General features: G+C 37.2%; 1 protein-coding gene across 1 annotated transcript in view; it reads left to right on the top strand.

Moving 5' to 3' along the window:
* Positions 1–26,864, top strand: part of eIF3m (eukaryotic translation initiation factor 3 subunit m) — a 57,270-nt gene extending 30,406 nt beyond the window's left edge. The window contains exons 5-7 of the mRNA XM_067142684.2: positions 8,000–8,265; positions 19,051–19,194; positions 26,255–26,864. Coding sequence (XP_066998785.1) covers positions 8,000–8,265; positions 19,051–19,194; positions 26,255–26,460 — 616 coding nt within the window. The 3' untranslated portion in view covers positions 26,461–26,864. The remainder of the gene's footprint in view (positions 1–7,999; positions 8,266–19,050; positions 19,195–26,254) is intronic.
* The last annotated feature ends 726 nt before the right edge of the window (positions 26,865–27,590 follow it).

Raw genomic sequence — 27,590 nt, 5'->3', positions numbered from 1 at the left:
AAATCAACAAACGTAATAACTAAATTTTTGTTTAAGATCTATGATGTTTCATAATCCATTTTAAACTGATGATTTGGTCAGGGCAGCTTCTTCCTGGACGAAATCCACCTTGATATTCCCCTAGTTCACAGTCAAGATGTCCCTGTATTCTGTTATAGATAATCTTAGATAAAATCTTATATGTAATATCCAATAATGATACTCCCCGATAATTATTTGGATCAGATCTATCGCCCTTTTTATGCAATGGTTGAATTATTGCCATATTCCACTCTTCAGGCATTGTAGTATTCTAAATATCTATAAGATGTTTATGTAGATTATGAACGGTTTGGTCATTAGCATTCTTCCATACCTCTGCGACGATTTGGTTCTCTCCCGGTGCTTTATAATTTTTAAGGGAATCAATTGCTGCTCGTACTTCATTATAAATGGGCGGTGTAACCTTTTCTAAAGGTATCCAATTTTTGGATGTGTATCATATTGCAGATATTCTGAAGGTTCCTCACTGTAAGTAAGTTCTCAAAGTATCTAGCTAAAATTTCTGCATTATCTTGATTAGTATGTGCCTGTTTTCCATTAGTATCTATCATTAGGAGTGTTGGGGGAGTATAATTTGTTTGGTATTGCCGAAATGTTTTATAGTAATCTCTTGTCTTATGTTGAGTAAATGCTTCGTCAATAGAGTGTAACATCTACGTGTGATAATTTCTCTTAACCCTTCGGATGATTTTAGCCGTATGTCGTCTAGCAGTAACAAGTTCTTCGCGTGACTTCTGTTTTCCGTTGTTGATCAATCAACCATGCCTTGTGTCGGTGTTGAATCGCTGCATCGCACTCCTCATTCCACCAAGCATGTTTTTTCCTCTTTTTAACGGGAGCGTTTTCCTCAGCAATGGCTTTTATCTTGTTAATTACCGTTCCCAAATCATCACTTAGATAGGTTTTAGATTGTTCATAATATAATTTATTATTAATGAGATAGTTAGGGTCATATGCAGGGGTAGAAGAAAATAGAAATAATTCAGTAGCCAGCCCCTTTTTATCAGGAGCCAGCACATTTTTTTGCAAATATGCATTATGAACACCACAGGTTAGACTAGGACCAAGCTACGTATTATTTTTGAAATGTGGCCTTAAGTCGTATAGTCTCAGTTCATATAAGAATGGAAATTTATATTTTAAAGAGATACTAACCCAAATAATCACCAGTCACCTTCAAGGTCAGCGTCTTTTAAAATTACACTACATGTGCCTGTTTGATTTCCCATCAGTAACATGCAACTTGCTTAACAATGCAAACCAACCTTCAAAATCAGTGTAGGGTCTGTTTGTTTGTTTTTTTTTTTTTTTTGCAGTAGGCCTATGATAAGATGCCATGAACGATGCATTCATATGCTGTAACATATTAGCATTCATTTCCTTGACGCACCTCACTAAAAGTGCACATTCGGGATTCTTCATGAAACTTTCAGCCTCCTGCCGGCCCCGCGGTGTAGTGGTAGCGTGCCTGCCTCTTACTCGGAGGTCCCGGGTTCGATTCCCGGCCAGGTTACGGATTTTGACCTGGATCTGAAGGCTGGTTCAAGGTCCACTCTCTCTACATGATTACAATTGAGGAGCTATCTGACGGTGAGATGGCGGCCCCGGTCAAGAAAGCCAAGGATAACGGCCGAGAGGATTCGTCGTGCTGACCGCACGACACCTCATAATCTGCAGGCCTCCGGGCTGAGCAGCGGTCGCTTGGTAGGCCAAGGCCCTTTGGGACTGTTACGCCATTTTTTCAGCCTCCTGACACTTCGAGTGAGGATAGGATTTTATAGGATAGTATGTTTTAAACATTTCCAGTTTAAATGGTCCTGAAAATCCGGATACACCTTTAGAATGTTTGTCGGCAATACTACGAAAGTTACTGCATAATTTACACTTCGCAATTCCTTCTTCATAGCACAGCCACGGTAGTCATTCAAGCTACGATTCTCTGCATTGTGTATCATTCTCATACTTCTCTGAACGGTAACATTCAGCTTGCTTAACAATGTAACCAAACCTTCAAAATCAGTGTAGGGTCTGTTATTTTTTGCAATATGATAAGATGCCATGAACAATGCATTCATATGCTGTGACATATTAGCATTCATTTTCTTTACTCACTTCGCTGAAAGTGCTGAAATTTCCGTTTGCCTGAAAATTGAAATTTCGGCGTATTTTTGATGTTTGACCTATCATTGTCTTGAACACCATAAATTTCACGCTGGTCATTGTCGTCCTGAAATCTACAGTTGGCACTTCCATTAAGTGTTTTCTCACATTCACTCCCTTCTGTATCACTTTGTGTTACGTTTAGGGGCCCTGCTTACGAAGAAATCTGAAAGAGTACACTGTTTGTTACTCGCATCCGTCAATTTGTGCGGTTTTGTTCGTTTCAGTTTGCCAATTTTCTCCAGTATAGCACAGAAACGAGAAATACACCAGCGTTAAATGGCTTCAGAGTTCGCGGGCTTCGATGTCTGATGCTACGTTGCCAATTTTCCATACACGCACAGGAATAAAAACAATCGTATTTATAAAGTGCAAACTGTTCAATACCAAAATGCTGTAATTAAATTAAAAGAATAAATATTGTTCGGTGAAAATACAAGAATTGATAAACATGTCATTCCGTATGTTCTAAATGCAAAGAATGAATTCCACGGGAATTTACAGTATCAGCACTGCTTTGGCGGCAATAGTTGAGGAACGGCTAGTCACGGGAAGGATGGCGGTAATGTAGTGTTTGTGGAATTATTTAACGTAGTAGGTCTCTGCATTTCTCCACAACTTTGGTCTGATCTTTGTACTCGGCTACTGATAGCTGATCATCTGTAATAGAACTCTATGTGTTACGTTATGTTCACATGAAAGGATACTTGTTTGACGGGTTACAACGATATCTTCCATGACCGCTAGGTTAGACCATGCAGAACTGAAACGTCCAGTTCCAAAGTACGAAGAGCAATTACAGAATTCAAGACTCTGCCAAAAGCACAGAAAATGTTTTTTGCACATATTACAATATATGAGCTGCAGAAAAAACCGTGAAACACCACACGACTTGTTACTTTGTAAAGTAATGGGAAAGTACATGTAAGGGAAATCCGGATTTCAAAAAATAAATTTTCCAAACCGAATTTGAAAATTCAGGCGCCAGGTAAAAATTTTCAGGCGCCATGGCGACTGGGCGTCCGGTATTTTTCGACCCCTGGTCATATGTTTTCTTCCTATTACATTTGGAGAGAATGCGTTTCTTTTTTGGAGTTAATTTTATTTTTATTTTGGACAAATAATGATCTGAATCTATGTCCACTCCACGGAGGACCCTCACATTGTAAATTTCCTTATGATAGTTCTTATCCATAGCTACATGATCAATTTGGAACTCCCCTAATTTAACATTAGGGCACTTCCAAGTCATCAGTTTATGTGGTCGTCGTTTGAATTGTGTGGTTTCCAAAAGTAGCCCATGATCAATACAAAGATCGATCAATCTCTGACCATTCCTGTTAGTTAGATGATGAGCTGGCCACTTACCTACAACATTACGAAACTTTTTCTCACGGCCTATTTTAGCATTGAAATCGCCAAGCATGATTTTAATATGGTTATCGGAAATGGATGATAATAGTTGGTCTAGTTCTTCCCAAAATTTGTCTGTGTCTTCCCTGTTGGTCCTGTTTTTTTTCATTCGTTGGAGCATGGACGTTTATCAATGTGTACGTTTTATTCTCTACTTTGATTGTCATCAATGCCGTTCGGGGGGGGTGGGGGGGGGGAGGTGGAAGAAAAATCTTCAATTGAATCTAAGATACTAGTATGAACCAAAAAGCCGACTCCAAACTGAGGAACACTCTTTAGTACTCTTTCACCTGGGGGACCCTTGTATAGGCGATATCCCCCTGACTCAAGGGGGTCTTGATCCGTATTACGCAATTCTTGAAGAGCAGTTATCAGTATCTTATGTTGATCTAAGACGTCTGTGAGATGTTTTAATTTGCCCACTTTCATTAATGAATTTATGTTCACTGTAGCGAAATATGAGAACTGTCCTGATTTATTAAATTTAAGTTTCCTCTTGATCGGATAGGTCTGCATGTTGTTTAATAGGTTGCAGGCGCTCCGACTCGCCTTGGTCTTCCATGTGACACCCCACCGTATCCGAATGGTGTCTTTGTTTGGATCTGATGATCGTGTGTATCCAAACCGGTGGATATTTCATTAGAAGACTAATCATAATAGGCTGATTGTCTGATCAATGATCAATACATTTCTGACCGAAGTCAGGGCTTACAATGCCAGATGTGATCTGGCAAGATGATGAATGGTGAATGATGGGTGATGAAAGATGAATTGTGAAGAAGGCTTTTTGCCTTATTTCATCCTAGTTGTTAAGGACTGGGAGTAGGCATTTCCTCCATACCCTGCGAACGTTATGGTTTTCCCGCCAATACTCGGGTAGCTGATTGCAGTGGTTTCCCACTGGGCGATGGGGTCGCCACATCCCTACGCCAAATAATAATAATAATAATAATACAAGTTATAAATCTCATTTTACAGCCGTATTAGATTTCAGAATAAGAAATTATTATATTAATAAAAACCACCTTTCCAATACTCAATGTTGTTTATATTAAATGGTTTTATCCTAAATATAAAGGACATTGAGTATTGGAAAGGTGGTTTTTATTAATATAATAATTTCTTAATAATAATAATGTTAATATTGTAATAATAATGAATTAAAGTATTGACGACGACATCATTCAGCTTGCGATTTCATTGGAGTAATAATCACGCGCTTTCTCGTAACTAGCTGGCTTTCGCGTGAGTCATGTTACCGTAATGCTTGGTTTGTTTATTTTTCGCCTGCAGAGTGAGTGGAGGTCACCGGCCGGTAATTCCCACTGCTCCTCATGTTATCTCATCGAGACACTAACCTACTGAGACCATGTGGCCGAGTTGGGCAGTATTCAGATCGTGTGTAAATAATTTGTAGATGTTAGTTCCAGTGGCATGGCATCAGCTGGATATAAAATAGAACCCGTTCGTGATTACATTTCCTGAGATCATATGACATTTCCCATCCTGAGTGCCGACCTCAGGGAATGTAGATAGTCGGAAGTACATCATCTAATTTCAATCGAGAAGCCGACAATAAACATGGTTTATCCTCGGGCTCTCGAGTCCTATGGACATAGGTTCGATCCTAATGCGATCGATCAGTGTATTATACCCCACAAATGTAATTCTTTTCCAGGATGGACATCATCAGAATATTGTCACCACTTGCGGTGAAGCAAGTGATTTGTTTGATGTAACGTGTTGTAAAATTTAATGGTTGTTCTCAAGTGTACCAAAACTCAGTGCACCGGATGGCGCAGTAAACTGCTCCTTCTGGCAATTATTTCAAAGGAAACCATTCTCATAATCTTTTTATTGTAGTTAGATGTTATGCCCTTTTTAAAGTTAAATGTCACTTCCTAGTCCTATCATGGAGTCCTTAAATTCATGTTTACAATTGAGCTTTCCCCATTGTTATTTTTAGTTGCCCCGTTCATTCCCGTGTTCACTGATGCCTCTATATTTATATATTTGATGACTTAAATAATGAACCGACACCCCTGAGATAAATGCTAGTCTGGGACTCGGGAGGTGGACGGGTGCAATAGTGGCCAGCTAAGATGGCTTGCCGTTGCTATTGACAGCAAAAGACAAAGACAACAACTAGTTTTATTGCTCTGTGATAACGCTCGTCCGCATACAGCGCAATTGAACAAAGGTGTGGTTGCTGAACTTGGCTGGAATTTCCATCTTTTCCACGCTCTTTCTAACCACATTCAGGGGCAAGTGTTTCCTGACGGAGCTTCTCTTGACCAATGGTCAACAGATTTCTTCTGGTCAAAACCAAAACATTTCTACAGGTGAGGTATTCAACTGCTACCTGAACGTTGGCAGGAGGTCATAGAGAGTGGAGGTGAATACATCACTGAGTGATTGTGATTGTGATTATAAGTTACAGTGCGTGACAGTGACAGTAAAATAAAATATAAGAACTGCACGAACTTAAGCATCGATCCAATACTATGCTATAGGACCCATCATCTATAGTATCCCTCTTAATTTTTGAGACTCAGAATACAAAAATCTTGGGAACTGATGAATTCCTCACTACCATAATGCTAATCCAGCAGCTTTATCTGCCTAGAAGCTCAGGTTGCAGTTATAATGGTAAAACCCAGCACTTCCTGACTCTAAGCTTGCTTCACATCCCCTTCTCCCACAGCCGCCCACTTGTTTGGCTGCTTGGCTTGCACCATACCTTCCTTCTTGTGTGCAGTTTTTACCTTAGATATATACTGTGAAAACTTGCAGGATGAGTACCAGTAATTGCAGAATGAGTTTTACAACCTCTTTTAAATTAAATACTGTTGAGTTTGCATTTAAAAATGGCATAAAAGTGACATCTTGTGAATTCGACGTACAGCCTCAAATGATTCGGTATTAGCATTATAAGAAGGACCAACAAAAGTTCCAAGAAGGGCTGTAAATATTTTCATGGAACACAGGAACGAAAGTAGAAAAGAAGTTGATGAAAAAGTGTTAGAATAGGTTGTTGAAACAAGAAACAGTGGTCATGTTGTGACACATGAAATGCTATAATTCAGAGCATGTAAGATAGTAAAAACACAGCAAATCTCAGCTTTAGAATTTAAGGCGAGCTAAGGCTGGGCAGTATGATTTATGCATCAAAACAATTCAAGTTTAAGAAAGAGAACTGTACTATGTCAACGGTTTCCAACTGACTACACAGATAAAATGATAGAATTTCATTGTTTTGTGATAAGACTCGTAGAAAGACATAAATTTCTTCTATTGCAAATTGATAATGCTGATCAGACATCAGTTTTATTCGATATACCAGCAAGAATAACAAGAAACACAGCAGGTGCATTGAGTGTTTTCGTGAAAGACTTGGGAGCTGAGAAGCTACAAAGTACAGTTACCTTAGCTGTGCCTGCAAATGGCAAGAAACTTCCTCCATACTGTATTTTCAAATGAAAAACTCTGCCTAAATGAGATTTTCTGAAAGGAATGGTGGATAGAGGTGGATCTTGTGAAATACTGGCTGAGAGCTATATGGGAATCACGTTCAGGAGCCCTACTTAATAAAAAATTGATGCCTGTAGTGGGCAGCTTTTGGGGCCACGTAGTTGATTGGGTAAAAATAACAAATGGCATAACTAAAACCCATCCATTGATTATCCCAGGAGGACTTTTATCAGTTTTGCAACCATTAGATATCTTCATAAACACCAGGCAAGTTGGCCGTGCGGTCAGGGATGCACAGCTGTGAGCTTGTATCCGGGAAATAGTGGGTTTGAACCCCACTTTCGACAGCCCTGAAGATGGTTTTCAATGATTTCCCATTTTCACACCACGGCAGCTTCCTTCCTGTTCTTAGGCCTTTCCTTTCCCATTATCGCCATAAGACTTATCTGTGTCGATGCGATGTAAAGCAAATTGGAAAAAAAAAAAAAAGTCTCCATAAACAACCCTTTTAAGGACCATATGAGCAGGTTTTACACCAGTTGATTCCAATAACAAAAAGGTAGGCTTAATTTTTATATTTTGTTATTTTCTCCTTTCTTGGGCCTTTGTGAACATAAGACAGAATTAAAAAGAAAGATTTTCATATTACAGGAAGTCATTTTGTATTCATTTTCTACTGACCATGCCCATCCACAACATTACGGTAACATCTTTGATCTTCGCCGAACTTACTCTGCACAGTGATATTAGTGGTGAATCATTGTTGATAAAAAAAATGGAAACTTTGTTTATTTTAATTAAATATCTCATATTGCGTAGCATCAAAATAAAATAGCTTATTTTGAATTTTCCCTTCCAATAACAATGGATTTTTCTGAAATTCACACAATAATTATTCCTCTCTCTATTTCAGTGAACCGGCAGCAAAAGTGATGGTGGAACTCTTGGGGACATATACTGCCGAAAATGCCTCACATGCCCGTGAAGATGCCCAGCGTTGTATCCTGGCTGCTCTTGCTGACCCTAACACTTTTCTTCTTGACCCTCTGTTGGCTCTGAAACCTGTACGTTTTTTAGAGGGTCAGCTTATCCACGACCTGCTCTCGATATTTGTGTCAGAGAAGTTGCCCAGTTACCTTCATTTCTACCAGAATCACAAGGAATTCGTAAATTCACTGGGTAAGGTTCTACTTTTGTTGCTTTCCATTTTCTGTCTGTACTGGTATAGATGTTAAGATTATCATCAAGAGTGGCTTTGGAAATTTAAGAAAAACAAGGATTCGTAAGATCGGTAAGGTCTACGCCATACCACGTTAGCATCATCTGACAATTACAGTGTAGACTTTTCAGCCTTCTACATTTACTCCATTGTAACTGTGATCTACCTGCAGTTTTCATAAGGCTGATCTTGTAGTGCCTTTGCACAGAAGGATTCACCAAAACCTTTAAAAGACTTTTTACTCCAACCTCTTTCCCAGATTGCATATCATTTGATGTTCAGGATGTAAGGAAGTAGCTGATCTTCATGTACAGATATTGGCTTTCACAGCCAGCTAATTAATCTCTTGACCAGGCTTTCAGGTTATTAAAGCATGCCAAACTTTCAGTGTTAAATTTCCTTAACAGCGTGTTTGATTTAATTGATTTATTCCATTCATAAAAATTACGGTAAATGTTGAAAATTTGACACATTTTTATAACCTGCTGTATAGCTTACCCAACCATAATATTCAGTTACTGCATCCTTTTTCCTTCCTCTGTTCCCCTCGCTGGGTAACCTGTCTTCTTTTGCTTCCACACACATAAATGATGTATAGAATATTTTGAACTAATTTGATGTTTTTGTGTAATTATCATCCAACATTTTCTTACTTGGCAAGACGTTGCCTTCTTTCTTTCCTCATACACCATGTGTGTTTCTCTTTCATATTCTTGTGTAGGTAAGTTGCTATCCTGTTATGTTTTCCTTCCTGTTTAATTTATATTCCAAAGTCATCTGTATGATTAAGCAGCTTTTAACCCTCCTAGTGACAGGTGAAGATACTCAGAATATTGCTAGAATGCCAGACTGGTTTACAGCATTTTGCTAATTCCTATTTAATATAATTTATAATTACCATTATTTTGACCTAAAACTTTCTTCACATGTTATTAAAATTGTGAATTTATTACTGGTGTAGATTTATGTACATCACTCCAAAGTATTTTAAATTTATTTTTCTAAATACTTTTATATGAAAATATATTTTCAAAGTAGGAACAAAAATATCAAAATTCAACTCATACCGGTATATGAAATATTCCAACAAATCATAATCAACAAAATCACTCTATTGCCAGTCGCCATTTTACAATACTGCAGAGAAGGCATTAATGAGTGAACATGTGTTCCCTGTTAACATAATTGGGAACTCAGTCTTTCCTTTATGCAAATGGCACCACACTCTTCAAACATTGTATCGTTGCTGGCATTGTACATGAAAGTATGGAACAACGCTATATCATTGTCTGGCATTCTTTTTCTTCCCGGCCTTTTTCCCAGTTTATTGGAGTTGGCACATGATGTAGATTTGGCCCAGTTCTACGACTGGATGTTCTTCCTGACACCAACCCTATGAGGAAGGATATATCGTATTTTCTCGCATAATTAACGCCCTTGCATAATTTACTCATCCCAATATTTTTGGGTCCAAAGTGGAGAAAAAGAAATGTTCAGGTTAGCCGTGGCTTCATTAATTTTATGAAGAGAAATGGACTTTCTCTTCAGTGAAGAACAACATTATGCCACAAAATGCCCAATGATTTCAGCTACTCAGGTAGCAGCCTTCCTATTGCAAAACCGGGCATTCCAAATACCGGGTAACGTGCTATTATCCGCCGATTGGAAATACCACTGCACTAATTCCGTGAGCAAATCAGTCCAGAAGTGACTAGTGATAGTCTATTCCAGTCTGATACAAACGTATTTTACGAGTGTTTCGGGTACGAGACATGCGTTTTATGTGATCTTAAAATTGTTTGTTAGTCCACAGTGAGCAAGTATTCAAGTAATACTGCATCATATAAACTTGTGGTGATCAGTTACGCCGAAACATATGGAGATAGGGCAGCGGGCCATAAGTATTCAGTGTCCAAATGCAACGTACGCTACTGCAGTAACAGAGAAGTGTACTTCAAGCAACCGACAAGTCTTGCAAAGCATTTCGCGGACCAAAAAGCAACAAGTTTCCAAATGTAGAGGAGGATCTGCTTAAATATATGATTTTGTTACGCAACGTTGGATATGCCATTTCTCACGTAATACTGTATTTCAAAGGACGAGAAATAGCTGCTGCACATGGAATGAGTGTCTTGGACTTGAAGGTTAGCCGAGGATTCATTAATTTTATGAAGAGAAATGGACTTTCTCTTCAACAAAGAACAACATTATGCCACAAAATGCCGAATGATTTCAACCAAAACGTAATTGATTTTCATCACTTTGTGATTGAGAAGCGTAAAGTGAAAGACGCCAGTCAGTTTCCGTATGCCACTAAGTCGAACAATCGATAAGAAAGGGACATCGAGAGTTATCGCTAAGTCAGCAGGAGCTGATGAAGTTACAGCTGACATGATTAAAGCTGCTGGTCTGCCAGGAATACAGTGGCTGTATAGAGTTCTCAGAACCATATGGAAGGATAACGAAATACCTGAAGATTGGAAAAAAGGGGTGATAGCTCCTATCTTTAAGAAAGGAAGTAGAAGGAAAAGTGAAAATTAGAGAGGCATTACACTCTTACCACACAGCTTAAAATTATGGAGAAGATCATTGAAGCCAGAGTAAGGGGTATACTAGAGCCTATCTTAGAAGAGGAACAACATGGCTTTAGGGCTGAAAGAAGCACAACAGACCTGTTTGCTTTGAGGATGTGGCAGAAAATCACTGGGAAAGAGGAAAAGACCTAATTATTGTGTTTATGGACCTTGAAAAGGCATATGATAATGTTCCTAGATCAGCTATTTGGAAAAGTCTTAGAAAACTTGGGGTACCGGAGTACCTTATTAGGAAGATCCAAATTCTGTACACTAATTGCAAAAGCTGTGTCAGTATTGGAGATGGTCACTCTGAATGGTTCAATACAACCAAAGGAGTACAACAGGGAAGTGCCTTATGACCTCTTCTGGATACCATTTTAAAGGAACTAAAAGGTAATAAAGATATTCAGGCTCTGGTGTTTGCAGACGATGTGGCAATATGGAATGAAACAGAGGAGGGAGTGCAAAATAATCTGAATGCATGGTGTAAGAAGTTTGATGATTATGGATGAAATTGAACTCATCAAAAACAGTAGCATTGAAAATCAGCAGACATAATACAGAATGCAACATAAAAATACAGGACCACCAAGTTGAAGTAGTACACCAATTCAGTTATTAGGAAGTGTAATGGCTAGTAATAACAGAGCTGAGATAGAAATAACAAACAGAGTAACGAAAGGCTCTAACTTTTACAGTATCGTTAGGCACCTACTATGGGATGAGAAGGTCCCACGAAGAACAAAAATGACCCTGTACAAGTTATATTTCATTCCCATCCTTACATATTATCTGGAAACCAGCACACTACCATCAAAGGATTGTAGTAGGATTCAAGCCTGTGAAATGAAATTTCTTAGAACTGCCCTCCAAAAGACATGACTTGATCACGTAAAAAATGATGAGATCCGATCTAACCTAGGTCTAAATGAATCGATGGAGGAAAGACTTAGATCATCTAGACTAAAATGGTTTGGGCATGTTAAACGAATGAATAGCACATTACCGTGTGCTTATTTGGAAAAGAGAGAATAACAAGTAGAAGACCAGCTGGAAGACCAAGAAGAAGATGGATGGACCAACTGAGGGAAGACCTGAAGAGAAGAGGATGGAATTGGGAATCTGTCGTGGACAACAAAATCTTTTTTAATAGGCAACTTTGGAAGACGCCCATTTTCAAACACCCTACCCGGCTCGCTGGAAAGGTAAGCTGATGATGAACATAACAAAACTTGACATAACGTCGCACTATGTCAGTTGTTTCTATTGCTACACAGTGCTGTTTTTAATAATAATAATAATAATAATAATAATCATCATCACCATCATCATTTTCCAGCTCCAGTTTCCCGAGTGTGGTGTACAAGCACTTGCCACTTCTTCCTGTCAAAGTATAGTTTCTGTTTCTCTATGTCCTCCCACTTGAAATTCCTCATACTGACCTCCTTGGCCTGATTCCTTGGCCTCCCTACTGGCCTCTCCTCTTTCATTTCTCTGTCAAAATAGTCCCTGCTGTTCTCGTTCTCTCCATCCTCATAACATGTCCAAACCATTGTAGCCTGCTTCTGCCTAAAAGCTTGGTAACAGGTATTTTGATACCAGCCTCCTTCCTGTTTGCTTCATTTCTAATCTTGTCTTTCCTAGTTTTGGTTCATTGTTCTGATGAATTTCATTTTTGTTGACTGGATTTTCCTATTAGTCTTGCTATGTAGAGTACATGTTTCGAGTTCATAGGTGATAATTGGAATGAAGAAGGTATGAAACACGGTCAATTTTGCTTTCTGGGGTATTTTATCATCCCACGGTAGCTCACGTGAAAATAAAATTGAGAAGCTTTCTGAGTCTAATTAAGTATTTCTTGGTTTATTGTGTTATCTTTTGAAATGATACTGGTACTTCCAAGGTATTTCAAGTTAGAAACAGATTCCTTGTAAAAGAGTTCCCTCCAGAAAAATGTTTGAATCTGTGCCTTTTCTGTATAGTCATTTCAGCAGTTTTTATTTTACTGGTGTTTAGTCCAGATTCTTTAAACTTGCCATTCCAAAGAGTTAGGTTTTCCTGTACTTCTGCTTCATTTTGAAATGAAGATCTTCAGCCTGTTCCCAGTCATTTGACAGGGTCAGGAATGGAATGAATGAATCCCCCATCTAGTGGCGAGGGTAGGAATTGTGCTGGCTGCCGAAGCCTGTTGCACTCCTCTCCAGATTATAATAATAATAATAATAATAATAATAATAATAATAATAATAATAATAATAATTTTGTGTGGCTATTTCCAGCCGCGTGCAGCCCTTGTAAGGCAGACCCTCCGATGAGGGTGCGCGGCATCTGCCATGTGTAGGTAACTGCATGTTATTGTGGTGGAGGATAGTGGTGTGCGAGTTGGAGGGATGTTGGGGACAGTACAATTCCCCAGCCCCCGAGCCATTGGAATTAACCAATGAAGGTTAAAATCCCCGACGCGGCCGGGAATCGAACCCAGGACCCTCTGAGCCAAAGGCCAGTACGCTGACCATTCAGCCAAGGAGTCGGACTCCTCTCCAGATAATAACATCATCTGCAAATATTAGTGTGTTAGGCTCTTTGCAATATTTTTTGATGGATTTTATGATCTGATCCATGACTATGATGAATAGTAGTCCTGACAAGGTACAGTAGAAGTCCGTTATAGTGAGAATTCACAACAGCGGAAAATTTATTCGCTATAGCGGATTGTCGTTATATCCGATTTTTGTATAAAAGTCGGAAAACCCCCCATACACATTAACATCGGTATGAAATGGCGATCAGTTTGTTCAAAACTTGTGTTTCCGCTGATGATATCCACACTATGGCTTACTTGTTTGTTATATTTTGAAATCCAATGCTATGTGAATGTGTATGTTTAAATTCATTCTGAAAAATTACAGTACCGTATTTCTCCGAATCCATGACGAACCCCACTTTTTCCTACAAAAAATTTTAATCAGGCTCGAAAAGTGCTTTGTATAATCATATGAATGCCCTTGTTGTACAGTACACATTTTAGACTATTTTTAGACGCCGAACATTGGCTTTCGTTATACTGCATTTTTTTGTGGCTGCACAATTATTCTTTATTCCGCGGGTTTAATGACCATTTACTTAAAATTTGCATCATAATACCGAAGAGAACCCGTTGAAAATTTGCCAGCAATACCTATTCCAAGTATCTCTACACTACGGCGATCTGCCAGGAAAATATTCTTGCTGTCTATAAAACTGTTATGGTACTTTTACTCAGCGTCAGATATAACCGGCTACCGCTACATGCACGTCTCACTTGCCGGGTTCGGCCAACTTCAGCGGCTAGTGATGTATAGGCCTAATCGCGGACGCTGAAAGTCAACGAACGAGTTTATTGCGCCACGGTATGGCCATTCGACCCTTGCATTTATCGTGCACATACCTCACAATTTAATTTTCGACGTCTTTAAAGCGTCCTTGTTGCGGACCACTGAATGCGCTTTTTGTTCAGTACACATTTTTTTTAGCTATCGTTGTCTTCACGCTGACGCCAAATATTGGCTTTACCACAGTCTACTATATACAGTCACGAAGCTCTAATAAGAGGAAGGTTCATCCACTTGACAGCTGGAGCGACACTAGCACCTCTAGCGGCGAGGTAGAGGCAACTTGCTAGCGGACAACAGGGAACGAATTACCACTACAGTCTAAAATGGTCGTAACTTCTGAACCATTCATGCAAATAACGTCCTGACAAGGTTATCGTAATCCTTATGAAATAGTGGAGGAGGTCAAACAATTTATTTTGATGAGGAGTTCAAGGATAATATCGAAATATTTATTTAATCTTAAGGAGTCATGTTCTTTTACCGCGGACTATAACATAAAATCGCAACTAGAGGGCAACCGGTTCGAAATAGATATATACCATCACAGAATTTTTTGTAGAGGTTTTTATACTCTACAATTCGTACGCTTACACTTGGGGTCTATCGTTGACGGTTCAGGCAGCGTAAGCCAAGAAAGCAAGTGACCGACCATGGTAGAGCGCTGGCCTTCTTAGCCCAACTTGGCAGGTTCATAAGGATTACAATAACCTTGTCAGGACATTATTTGCATGAATGGTTCAGAAGTTATGACCATTTTAGACTGTAGTGGTGATTTGTTCCCTGTTGTCTGCTAGCAAGTTGCCTCTACCTCGCCGCATGGAGCGCTGTAGTCGCCTCGGATGAAAAATGTCATCCGAGCTTCGCGATTGTATATATTAGACTGTGGCTTTACTTAGGCCTGTGCCATATTTTCTAGCGGCTTCACAATCATTCTACATTTCCGAGTGTTTAATAACAATTAACTTAAAATTGGCATCATAATACGGTATCGACGAGAACCCGTTGAAAATTTGCCGGCAATACCTGTTCCACTTATTTTTACGACTATCCATCACAAAAATGTTCCTGCTGTCTATAAAACTTAATTTTACTAAGAGTCAGGTTCATTTGACGCGTTATAACTCTGCCACTGAGTAGCCGTGGCCTTTCTAAGGATTCAAAGGCTCGCATGTTTTGATGCCACTCTGCAGATTTGAGAAACGTTTTTGTAGAGGCTAGTAGAATGTGATTCTCTCTTCACTATTTCCCGAGATACAGTGACGTTACACACAGGCACCATACAACCAGCTGTCACGGCTAGCGATGTATATATAATAAAGAGGCGGTCGTTTATTGTCAACGGATTTTGTGTGTGCGTGCGGGAGTGAAAAGAAGCGGTGTGGTTACCACGGTAGTTGCCAGTGGTATTCATTCCTGTTAGGCCGTGAATGGAAGACAACCCTTGGTTTTTTTGCATGAGATTCTGAGGGAAAAAACCGTCGTCTTGGATTCAGAGAAGTATGGTATCACTCCAGAGTTTCCTTCTTCAAATGGCGTCACCTAACCTAACCGTATATGTGTCGTGAAAACATATTTGAAACGCATGTAGAGCCGATTTATCCCCGCTAAAAATTTGCATGTGAATAGTCTTTCCAAAATTTAGCTAGACGCGAGAAAATATGAACTATCCTCTGAAATCAGTGATGTAGACCTACTCTGTCATATCTGGAGGTGTATCACATTTTAAAAATTAATTTCAGTATATAACATTAAAATTAAGAGATTGTTTACTTCAGCCGTTATTTTTAATGAGTTGACAACTGCTGTCGGCCACGTTATTTACGCATTTATTACGAACCTTATCCTCTTTCATTTCGAATTTTCTTTAGAGAACAGCAGTCGTTGGGTATTACTAATTGACTCCAACATTGCCTTCGAATGTTGACGAGAGAACTCGCAAATGTACAAATGAGAAAACTATACCGTACCAAAGATGATCGATCGCATTTTGTGGCAAACGTTTCAGTTTCCTTATTCAAACAGCATCACCTATTCTAACTTAACCGTACTGTAGAGAAATGATAACCTTTCCGCTATAAGTTTACACGATAATAACCTTTCCATAATTTAACAAGATGCGAGAAAATATAAACTAACCTCTGAAATCAATTACGCACTCTGCCATATCTCGAGGTGTATCCCATTTTTATTTGATTGCAGTATTTTTCATTAAAATTAAGCGATCGTTTGGTCAGCCTTTATTTTTAACGAGTTTAGAACTGTTATTGGACATGTTATTTACGCACTTATAACGAAAATATGTTCTCTTTCAATTCAAATTTTCTTTACAGAACAGCAGTCAGCGGGTATTACTAATAGACTCCGACATCGCCTTCAAATGTCGACGAGAGAACACGCTAGTGGACATAGCGAGAAAACAATACTGAAGATAATCGATTGCATGCAACATGATCGCGGGGGGGGGGGCATAAATATTGATAACAAACAAATCTCTCACGCTTAATCACTCATAATAACGGATGCGTCAACGATAGGGCTCTCGCTGTAACTGAAGGATAATACACAGTTTAATATAGGAATTTTGAAGGGACAGAAAAAAGTTGTCGGTATAACGGGGTTCTCATTATATGCCGTACTTGCTATAGCGGACTTCTACTGTACTTCCTTGCTGTAGTCCTCTTTTGATTTCAGACCAATCTCATCATCCATTCCCTACTTAGCAGTTTTTAATACCACCTCTAATTCTGGAAACTGTTTACGCAAACTTGTTCCATATCTCCAGTTTCATCTACCAGATAAAAGTCTGCAATATGATTACTGTTGATTACTCTTGATCACAATGATAGGAACATTTGTGTAATACTTGCCATCAGCTATCATAATAATTTAAAACTGTTCTTTGTTTGGAAATTCGGTATCATTTTCATAATATGGTATGTGTGATGTTTACTACTTAATTGTGATCAGAAGCAACTGTTCATGTGCATCCATGTATTATGCTAGGTCCATAGCTGTTATCACAAATGTCAGGAGTCAGAATTTCAAATGTTCAAAAGACAGAAATAATTCAGCTTTTCTCTCCCTTTTTTAAACGTGTACCGTAAAGTGGGGTAACTTCGGCCACTGACGAATAGTGACATTTATTTTCTCCTGCGTCCTATACTGGAAAAGCTAAACCACTTGCAACAACTAAAATGCACATACAGTACAATGCTCTATCAACACTCGGTAGTCCAAATAACATTGGCGGGCTCATTGTTGAATCAATTGATTTTTTTCTGCAGCTCCGACTATTGTCTGCTCTGGTAACAGCAGAAAACAAACTGTTCTCTAGCCCCAGCATTCGATTCTCCATTCCATTGGTTTATGCGATCAAAATGTAAGTTCATCTGGTAACTAATCAGCACAATTTGATGCATTTTATTCAAATAGGTTTTGCAGGAAATAGTTTTGTGATAAAAGTTGTCTTCTTCCGGGGTGACTTCGGCCATGCCAAGAACGTACAGGAAAACTTTACGTGGCTGCAGATATTGTGATTACAATCCTGTTTACTTCAAGAACACTTTAGAAGAGATTAATGAAGGCACAATAACAATATACTGGGAAGTTTATCTCGACAGGGAGGGGAAAGACAGTTTCATGGACGATACACATTTTAGAACTTGATTGACGGCCCAGATAGTTTCTAATTTAGAAGAGAGTGTATTATGAGGATAGTCTACAAGATTGCTTCTTTTCCGAGCGCCTTTTCTCTCCGTACAATCGGGCTTTATGATTTCCGTATCTTTTATTTATTATCTTTTGTAACATTACAAATATTTATGCAATGTAACATGTAATTTGTAATATCATACAATGCTTGAACGCTTAGGTTAAATAAAATAGTTTCTTCTTTGGGGAAAGCCGGGCTGGGTGGCTCAGGCGGTTAAGGCGCTGGCCTTCTAACCCCAACTTGGCAGGTTCGATCCTGGCTCAGTCCGGTGGTATTTGAAGGTGCTCAAATACGACAGCCCCATGTCAGTAGATTTACTGGCACGTAAAAGAACTCCTGCGGGACTAAATTCCGGCACCTCGGCGTCTCCGAAGACCGTAAAAGTAGTTAGTGGGGCGTAAAGCAAATAGCATTATTATTATTTTATTCTTTGGGGAAAAAGTGAATTTGATCACTATACATCTGTTTCACCATAAATCGTTTTAATTGGTTTGTGATTGTTGACACTGGTTGTTTTGCAAGTTTTTAAAAAACATTCATGGTGGCCGAAGTAACACTACATCGAAGAAAACTTTGTTTCTTGAGTTATTTTTTACGGCGGCCGAAGTTACCCCAAAACGTGGGGCAACTCCGGCCACTTTTTCTATAATCATTATTCATTACTGAATAACAATTAGAATTATGTTTGTATTTTAAAATGAAGAACAAACATGGCAGAATTTATATTATATTTTTCAGAAAATTAGAGTGAATATTTCACATTTTATTTTTAAAATTATACGAAAAAGTGGCCGAAGTTTTACGGTATTTAATAGATTAGGGTCTGGGATTTGACAGTTGGGAAAATGCACTATGGGACAGTGTGTTAACCATGTACTACTGTATACCACAAAAGGTCTCCTTGTATCAAAGGCTGTTGGTCAGTATATTGATTTCTAAATTAGCTATTTACCATATTATATTGATAAGTTGTTATAAAGTTGTTTCATCATCAGGACAGAAGGAAATCTTTGTGAAAGAGTGTGTTGAAAATTTTAAAATGAGAGAATGAGAGGGAGATAATTGAATATAATTTTGTTCTAGGTCTTAATCATGAGCAGAACATGAAGAAGATGCGTCTTCTCACTTTCATGCAGCTGGCTGAAGGAAATTCTGAAATGACTTTCGACACCATTCAGCAAGAGTTACAACTCAGCACTGATGAGGTGGAAGGTTTCATCATTGATGGTAAGACGAACTTTACCTTATTTTGGTCACTGTAAAAGAAATTAGTTTGATGATAATTGACATTACATGTTAACCACTTTCGTTGAAACATTGAATACTCATTACTACATAAATTTCATGTTAGATTTTGAGCTATTGGGTTACGTAGTGTACATCAGGTACACGTCAACCCTTAACTGAACATCTGTATAGCATTTACTTATGGGTTGACCGCACACTAAAGAAACATAAAATATAAAACATGAACCCAATTTCCAAGAAAAGGAATGTATTATTAGCAGTTGGAATATACACAAGTGCACATGCATTGTCTATAACATCAGAGCAACAGAAAAACTGGAAAATGCATTTTTATGAAATTGAGTCTATACTGTTCTTTGTTTCAGTTTCATTTGTAATATGCTACATACAGTAGAGCAATGAAGGGCACCTGTTAATTTAACCTATCTTGTATGGCAGTTGAAGTATAAAATTCTTTATAACTACAATCTGGACAATTATCCTGACAGCATTGCCAAGAAAAAGCATGAAAGTTGTTTGTTAGTTTAGTTGGTTTTTCCCCTAGTGTTTTTGACGTTTCACGAGGTAGGCTTTTAGTTAATGAAAAGGAACAATAGGTTTTTGGCAAAGGAGACAGTGGTGGCATTAATTAAGGTACAGCCCCAGCACTTGTTTGTCTGGGAAATTACAGAATACCATCTTCGTTAAAATAAAAAATTGACAAGCTCAACTCTAGTGTAAAGGAAATTTTTCCACCCTTAATTTTGAAATGAAATTTGGGGGGGGGAAATGAAACTTCACAGAATTTTCCTGCCATTATTATGTAGAAGTTTTCTGTCATCAGCTTTTTTTCTATTTCACTTTTTGCAAAATGTATGGTTGTGGAAACATTAAGGCTTTTTAAAAGTAACATTGATTCATTGAATAACTCAAGAAATAGGTACATAGTGGTGTGCGATATGCCGTGGCTAGCCGCTATCGAAATACAAAGCCTTCCTTAAGGCCACAGCGCTGACGAATGAATCATGGCCCATAATCTTCCAGTTAAGCACACAATATTTAATGGCTTCATCTATGTTAGGTAACATAGTGTTTGAGCGACCGGCTCGGTTGCCAATTATTCAATATATCCACCATTTTCTCTGCCATGTATGTTCATGACATCATCTAACAACCAATACCTAAACTATCGCTTTTGATGTCATGACATTTCAGAACACTTCATTTCTTCAAAAACGCACAACTGTGTACACCAAGGCCCTGTGACAAAGATAACTGTGTTAAAAAAAAACTGTACATTGTGTAGCCAGCATGTTCTGAAACTTGTCTTATTTAAGGGGGGACCCTACTGAGTTTTTAAGCCAAAATTGTCCAAAAACAGAAATTCAGGTTTTTACTCTACCCAATACATTTTGATATATTTTATTTCTTGTACGGCCATTTATAAATGTCCTCTTGAGGCATTTAAATGATGCAAGCACATCCCTTCGAAAGGCCGCGCCCACTACCTTAATGAATACCTTCATAATTTCAATGTATTTCATATTTCCGCTGTTGAATTCCCGCCTATTCCTGGAGTACTGGTCTGTGCTGCCAGCTGTAGACAGTTTCCATAGTTATATGCAAGAGAAACATTAGAAATAGTCAAATAAAAAAGCAGCAGTCACCGCCATGCTAGATGTTGTTGGTTAGTTATGTTCATTGAACTGTAGGTAGTATTGGAGTGACGGCTGTATGGGAGCGAAGTGCATTTTCTGGCGAAACTAGCTGTACGGCCTAGAGGCATAACTGACGTACGCGCACATGCCGCGAGACACAAGTAACTTCATGAAATATAAACATTTAGGCGGAAAGTCTCTTGCAAACTTAACGTGATTTACAGTGAAAGATATATTTGAGAAGATTAAAAGCAATTAGAAACTGAAAATTGCTATGGATATCGAACAAAATGAAAATGTATTCTAGAAAAAAATTACGGAACAAGTAGACAGTCGCAGGCCTGAACTGTCATCGATAGACCCCAAGTGTAAGCATACGAAATGTAGAGCTCTACAAAAAAGTCCGCAAGGGCATATACTGATCTCCAACCATTTGCCCTTTAGAGCGATTTTAGTTCATAGTCGGTGGTAAAAAAATCACTTTTCACAGAAATAAGTAAATAAATTAGAGATTTTCCCCAAATTTTACATCCAAATAAAGTGTTTAAACTCCTCTAGGACTCATTAAGGATTAAAATAATCTTTAAAGTACGTAATTTGCACGAACGATTCGGGAGTAAGGACAGTTTTAGTCGGGATGGGTTACTAGTTGACCTCCAAATATCCTTAAAAATTATTAATTTCATATCGTACATCAAGTCTGCAAGATTTCTACTGTCATATTTTACAGCATCCATAATAATGGCAATTAATAATAATCATAAATTTAAAAAATGTATAAATAATCCCATAATGGAATTAAATATCATGTCCAGTGTTTATCTGAAAAAGGAGAATTTTTACTAACACGATAGTTCATTGGTTATGTCTCCAGTGAGGTCAGCTGCCTTAACCTATAGCCGCAGTTCTGTTACACCGAATAGGCATTTCCGTCTCGCGACACCAATCGCTGCTTAGAAATCATGCGGAGGGCGCAGACTGAAGAATATTTCCAGCCTCATTCACTGTTTTTGTTCCAGCTCGGCATTAAAAAACAATGCAGACTTAGTGGCATTGAAGATATTGTTCGGTGTATACGAATTGATTATTTGAGCCAAACTTTCTCGTCAACTGTCTGCATCGCTAGTGTTCGCTGATTCTGCTTCTCCGCACACTGCCTACCATGTGATATTGTGCCGTTCCTTAAAACGCTGATTCCACCCATTTGAACACTGAAACTCAAGCCCCATCTTTAGCGTCAGTTCATTCACCTTTCCCTTAAGAATCGCCATTAACAGGGATATTGTTCATCCGAACATGCCGAAACCACTCGATCAATTGTACATCCAAACCAGGGTATTTAGCTCCCCGAATGCGCATTCGCTTTGCTGTATTTACACCCTGCATTTCCTGAGCTTCTGTGCTCTCAACGATTTTTTAAAAACTTTGAAAGCGTGGACACAGGAATTCCAGAGTCTTTAGTTATTTCAGTTTTCATTTTTTTGTCCTTTGTCGACCTCCCTTATAATTTTCACTTTCTCTCTGAGTGTCTTGGAAGAATACTGATGCTTAACCATCTTGCAGCACAAAAATGGAACACATGTGCCCTAAACTATAATACCGTAACAATAAACTAAAATGCAGTATTAATAAAATATAACAACTTCGAAGTTTATTAACTGCACACTAAAACTTTCAGTAAAATCTACAAAAATACAAAAGAACTATGATTTCACTAGAACTTGGCAACTCTTGAAGCACGCTGTAGACACGTCAAAGTGAAAGTGCGGAAAGATACGCCTGCATGTTCCAGAAGACACGTTCTATCGTGACACGGAGAATGTTAAATTCAAATTACGCCGTAAAATATTATTTTTAACAAAATGAAGGAAAATTTCGAATTAAGAGACTAAATTTCAATATTGGAACCGACGTTATTCTTCGAATTACGAATTATCCGTATTTCGAATTAAACAATTTAAATAACATGCAAAACCGTACCTTGTGTTTCCGGGAACGAGAGATTCTTCAAATTAGGCAGCATTTTGAATTAACCAATTTTGAATTATCAAGGTTCTACTGTAATAATAATTTTAAAATGCAACTGGTTAATGTAGATCTCATTAATGTACATGATACTCTAGTAACTTACCAGGTCCTGAAAAGCCATCGTAAGTGCCATCACGTGTATCTGTCCCTCCTGAAACTTCGTCATCGACTGCAACTTGCAAGGCAGTGCAGCAACAGCTGTTATCATAATTTTTACCAGAACAAAGGAAAAAAAAATGATATGCAGAATAAGACGCTGGACAAGCCGCTTACGCAGTTGTTTACCGCATATTCCCAAGCTTTATCCTATGGTGGAAGACAAATATTTTGGAGACTTTTATACTGGATTTCCAGAGCGAGTTGGCTACATAGTTTGCATCACATAGCTGTTCGCTTGTATTCGGGACATGGTGGATTCTAATCCCACTGTCAGCAGCCCTAAAGATGGTTTTTGGTGGAAAAACATGAACACACCAAGCAAATGCTGGGACTGTTCCTCAGTTGAGGGCATGGTCGCTTCTGTCCTAGTCCTGTGTTATCCCATCCCATTGTCACCATAAGATCAGTCTGTGTCGGTGCAAAATAAAAAGAAAAACAATAGTTCTGGATTAAACTCTGCTTATGCCTTGCCTGATAAGACTGTTTCCTCATCTCTCATTCCAGCAGCATCTGAAGTGTATATGACACTTGTTCATCAACATATTTTATAATGTCGGGTCCGAGTGTCTGTTTAAATACAGATCCTTGGATATCTAGGAATACACAGAGATACCTAGCAAACATGGCGATTTTTATAAATGAAGGTTTCGAAGTATTAGTTCTCGGAGAGTATATGGATCACTACAAACATTTTCTAGGAATAGTCAAAAATGTGAGTAACGAGCTGGTGAAAGGGAGAGTGGGAGAGAAGAAACTGAGATGAAGATATACAGTAGTTTGCTGTTTATAAGTACTTGCTAAGGTGCGGTTAGGAGCTGCAAGAGGCAGCAGGTATAGTGGATGTTCCTCCCAAAAGTCGACCTACAACTTGTATTATGTTACTTTTATATTCTAATACTACACTGTAACAAATACACAGGAACATGATACTGGAAAATAACCATGTGTCCCATCCCTAATTAGTGATGGGTAAGGAAAACAGGCATTACAGCGAAATGATCACCTGAGTTTTTTGTAAAGCCATTACGTGTACTCTATTGACATAAATAAAAAAGGACAATTGTAGTGTGCCAAGAAGACAGCCTTATCATTTCAGGGACCAAAATCAGGCCAGTATGGAAAAATTGGAAAACAACGGTTAAAATGGGTAACTGGATTAAGAAACTATGGCTATTCAGTTTTGCACAAAATGCTACAGTTGAAGGCACTGGTGGTGCAGAGAAAAGCAATATTGGAATCTCCAAATTTAAAGCAAGCAGAAAGTGGCTGTGTAAATACATGAAGAGGAACAACCTTTCTCTTCGAAGGAGTTGATCTGTAGTGTCAGTAACTACTGAGTGACCATAATGTTAAAGTGGCAGAATTCTATCAGTATTTTAGATTCAAAATTAAATTCCTATATTCCCCCCCCCCCTTTTTTTTAAGTTAAAAATTGTTCAAATAAAAGCAGGGAAATTATGCAAGTAAATACATATCTTTTTATTTATTTATTTATTTATTTATTTATTTATTTATTTATTTATTTATTTATTTATTTATTTATTTATTTATTTATTTATTTATTTATTTATTTATTTATTTATTTATTTATTTATTTATTTATTTATTTATTTATTTATTTATTTATTTATTTATTTATTTATTTATTTATTTATTTATTTATTTATTTATTTATTTATTTATTTATTTATTTATTTATTTATTTATTTATTTATTTATTTATTTATTTATTTATTTATTTATTTATTTATTTATTTATTTATTTATTTATTTATTTATTTATTTATTTATTTATTTATTTATTTATTTATTTATTTATTTATTTATTTATTTATTTATTTATTTATTTATTTATTTATTTATTTATTTATTTATTTATTTATTTATTTATTTATTTATTTATTTATTTATTTATTTATTTATTTATTTATTTATTTATTTATTTATTTATTTATTTATTTATTTATTTATTTATTTATTTATTTATTTATTTATTTATTTATTTATTTATTTATTTATTTATTTATTTATTTATTTATTTATTTATTTATTTATTTATTTATTTATTTATTTATTTATTTATTTATTTATTTATTTATTTATTTATTTATTTATTTATTTATTTATTTATTTATTTATTTATTTATTTATTTATTTATTTATTTATTTATTTATTTATTTATTTATTTATTTATTTATTTATTTATTTATTTATTTATTTATTTATTTATTTATTTATTTATTTATTTATTTATTTATTTATTTATTTATTTATTTATTTATTTATTTATTTATTTATTTATTTATTTATTTATTTATTTATTTATTTATTTTGCCAGGCTGAGTGGCTCAGTCGGTTGAGGCGCTGGCCTTCTGACCCCCAACTTGGCAGGTTTGATCCTGGCCCAGTCCGCTGGTATTTGAAGGTGCTCAGATACTTCAGCCTTGTGTCGGTAGATTTATTGGCTCATAAAAGAACTCCTGCGGGACTAAATTCTGGCACCTTGACTTCTTAGAAAACCGTAAAAGTAGTTAGTGGGGTGTAAAGCCAATAACTTATCTTTTTTTGCTAGTTGCTTTACGTCGCTCCGACACAGACAGGTCTTATGGTGACGATGGGGCAGGAAAGGCCTAGGAATGGGAAGGAAGCGGCCATGGCCTTAATTAAGGTACAGCCCCAGCATTTGCCTGGTGTGAAAATGGGAAACCACGGAAAACCATATTCAAAGCTACCGACAGTGGGGTTCGAACCCACTATCTCCCGGATGCAAGCTCACAGCTGCACGCTCCTAACCGCACGGCCAACTCACCTGGTGCCAATAACATTATTATTATTATTATTAAATACATATTTGTTCTTGTGCAACATGGCATTATGTTTCTGAGTTTGACAATTTATATAAATCGATTGAAATTGACATAGCAACACTAATCAATGTTCAGATGGGTTGTGAAAATATTAAATGTTTAAAATAACAAATTTACTTAAAAATTGATGTCCTGAGTATGTATTATTCAATGTTCATCTTCAAAGTTGAAGTTAAACAAGTTGAAAAATATTCTAAACAAACACTCATTAACATGAATTTTTAGAATAAATTCTTCAAGTGTTCATTCCCTTCCTGTATTTCTTCCAATAGTATATTTGTCTGCTTTCCATGTTTGGTTAAATAGGTGCTAAATTCAGTTTCTCCATCCACTTCTCTATGTTGCAGTGCTGAAGACGAAGCTGGTGCGCGCCCGTATGGACCAGGCAGCACGTAAGGTATACATCTCCAGCACAATGCACCGTACCTTTGGACGTGCGCAATGGCAGCAGTTGAGAGACCTACTCTACTCTTGGAAGAACAATCTGCAAGTGATGCAAGAGGGCATGAAGAGTATAGCTGCAGCTCAAATGGAATATATTGCTCAGCAGTGATTTTGTACAGCAAAATTTGTGTTGTAAAATAAAACATTTTATTTTATCTACATTTCATTTAACTGTCAGATTTTAGCCTTCGTGTAAGTTAACAAACACTCATTGTTATGAAGTTTGAATAAACTCTTCTAATGGTCGTGAAAGACATGAAAGATACATAATTTTGCTCTGAGAGCCAAATTTTTGGCCCTATTGTGGACAAAACTGAATTTGATAAAGTTCTTTGTAAATTATAAAGTGAGACTTCAAACTGCGCAGTGGTAGTGTCATTTTTTCCTTGCATGTTTGTAGACCGATAGTGTCTCAGTAAAACATACAGTACAGTATGTCTTTCTAAGTATGTACATTATACAGATGAATTTTGTTCTTCCAAAAATTTATTAAAGTAAATAATTGGCCACAGGTATGTGATGATGACAAAGATTGGTAGGGTGGACTGGGGTAGTTTGAATATAAAAATTGGCCATTTTATTAAATTTAGAGACCCATAGCTCGTTACCATGGTAATATTTTCCACTTAGGTTTTTAATGTTTGCACTGTGACCATCTAGAATGTTTCTATTGCACAACTACACCCAATTTACTCCATGGTGGAATTCAGGTGTAATATGTATCACTGAAGAGAAACATGTTACAGAGTCCTTGTAAACTCACATAACCCCAACTATAGGCAAGTATAGCCTAGCACAAATTGTGCAGATTGGGTAGGTACATAAAGTTTAAGACAAATTTGAACCAAAAATACATTGTTACAAGCATAACAAAATGTCAGCCAGCCAGTTCTAAAGTTCTTAAGAAGGCTTATTTTGTAAATTTAAAATATCTCTCATTAAAATCAGGGACAGAAAACCCTTCAGATATTTGTCCATCAGTCCACTTGGGGAAGAATGTAACAATAACCATCCCCCTTCCATTTGGTTAAAAACTCAACAAAATATCAGCTTTGCTTGTGTGCATCTTGTCCTGTTACTGCCCCCTGTACTGCTTCACCATCTTGGCACTTGAACTTTGGTGTACCCAAATTCTCCCACATTTGTGAATTGTAATTTACCAACAAACTATTAGTAATACATTGCTAAATTTATTCAAATGTGTACATACTTGAATTTGGTTACTGTATCACAGCTTGG

Source organism: Anabrus simplex, chromosome 3 (assembly GCF_040414725.1).
Source record: "Anabrus simplex isolate iqAnaSimp1 chromosome 3, ASM4041472v1, whole genome shotgun sequence".
NCBI lineage: Eukaryota > Metazoa > Arthropoda > Insecta > Orthoptera > Tettigoniidae > Anabrus > Anabrus simplex.
This window is presented reverse-complemented; position numbering and strand designations above follow the sequence as displayed.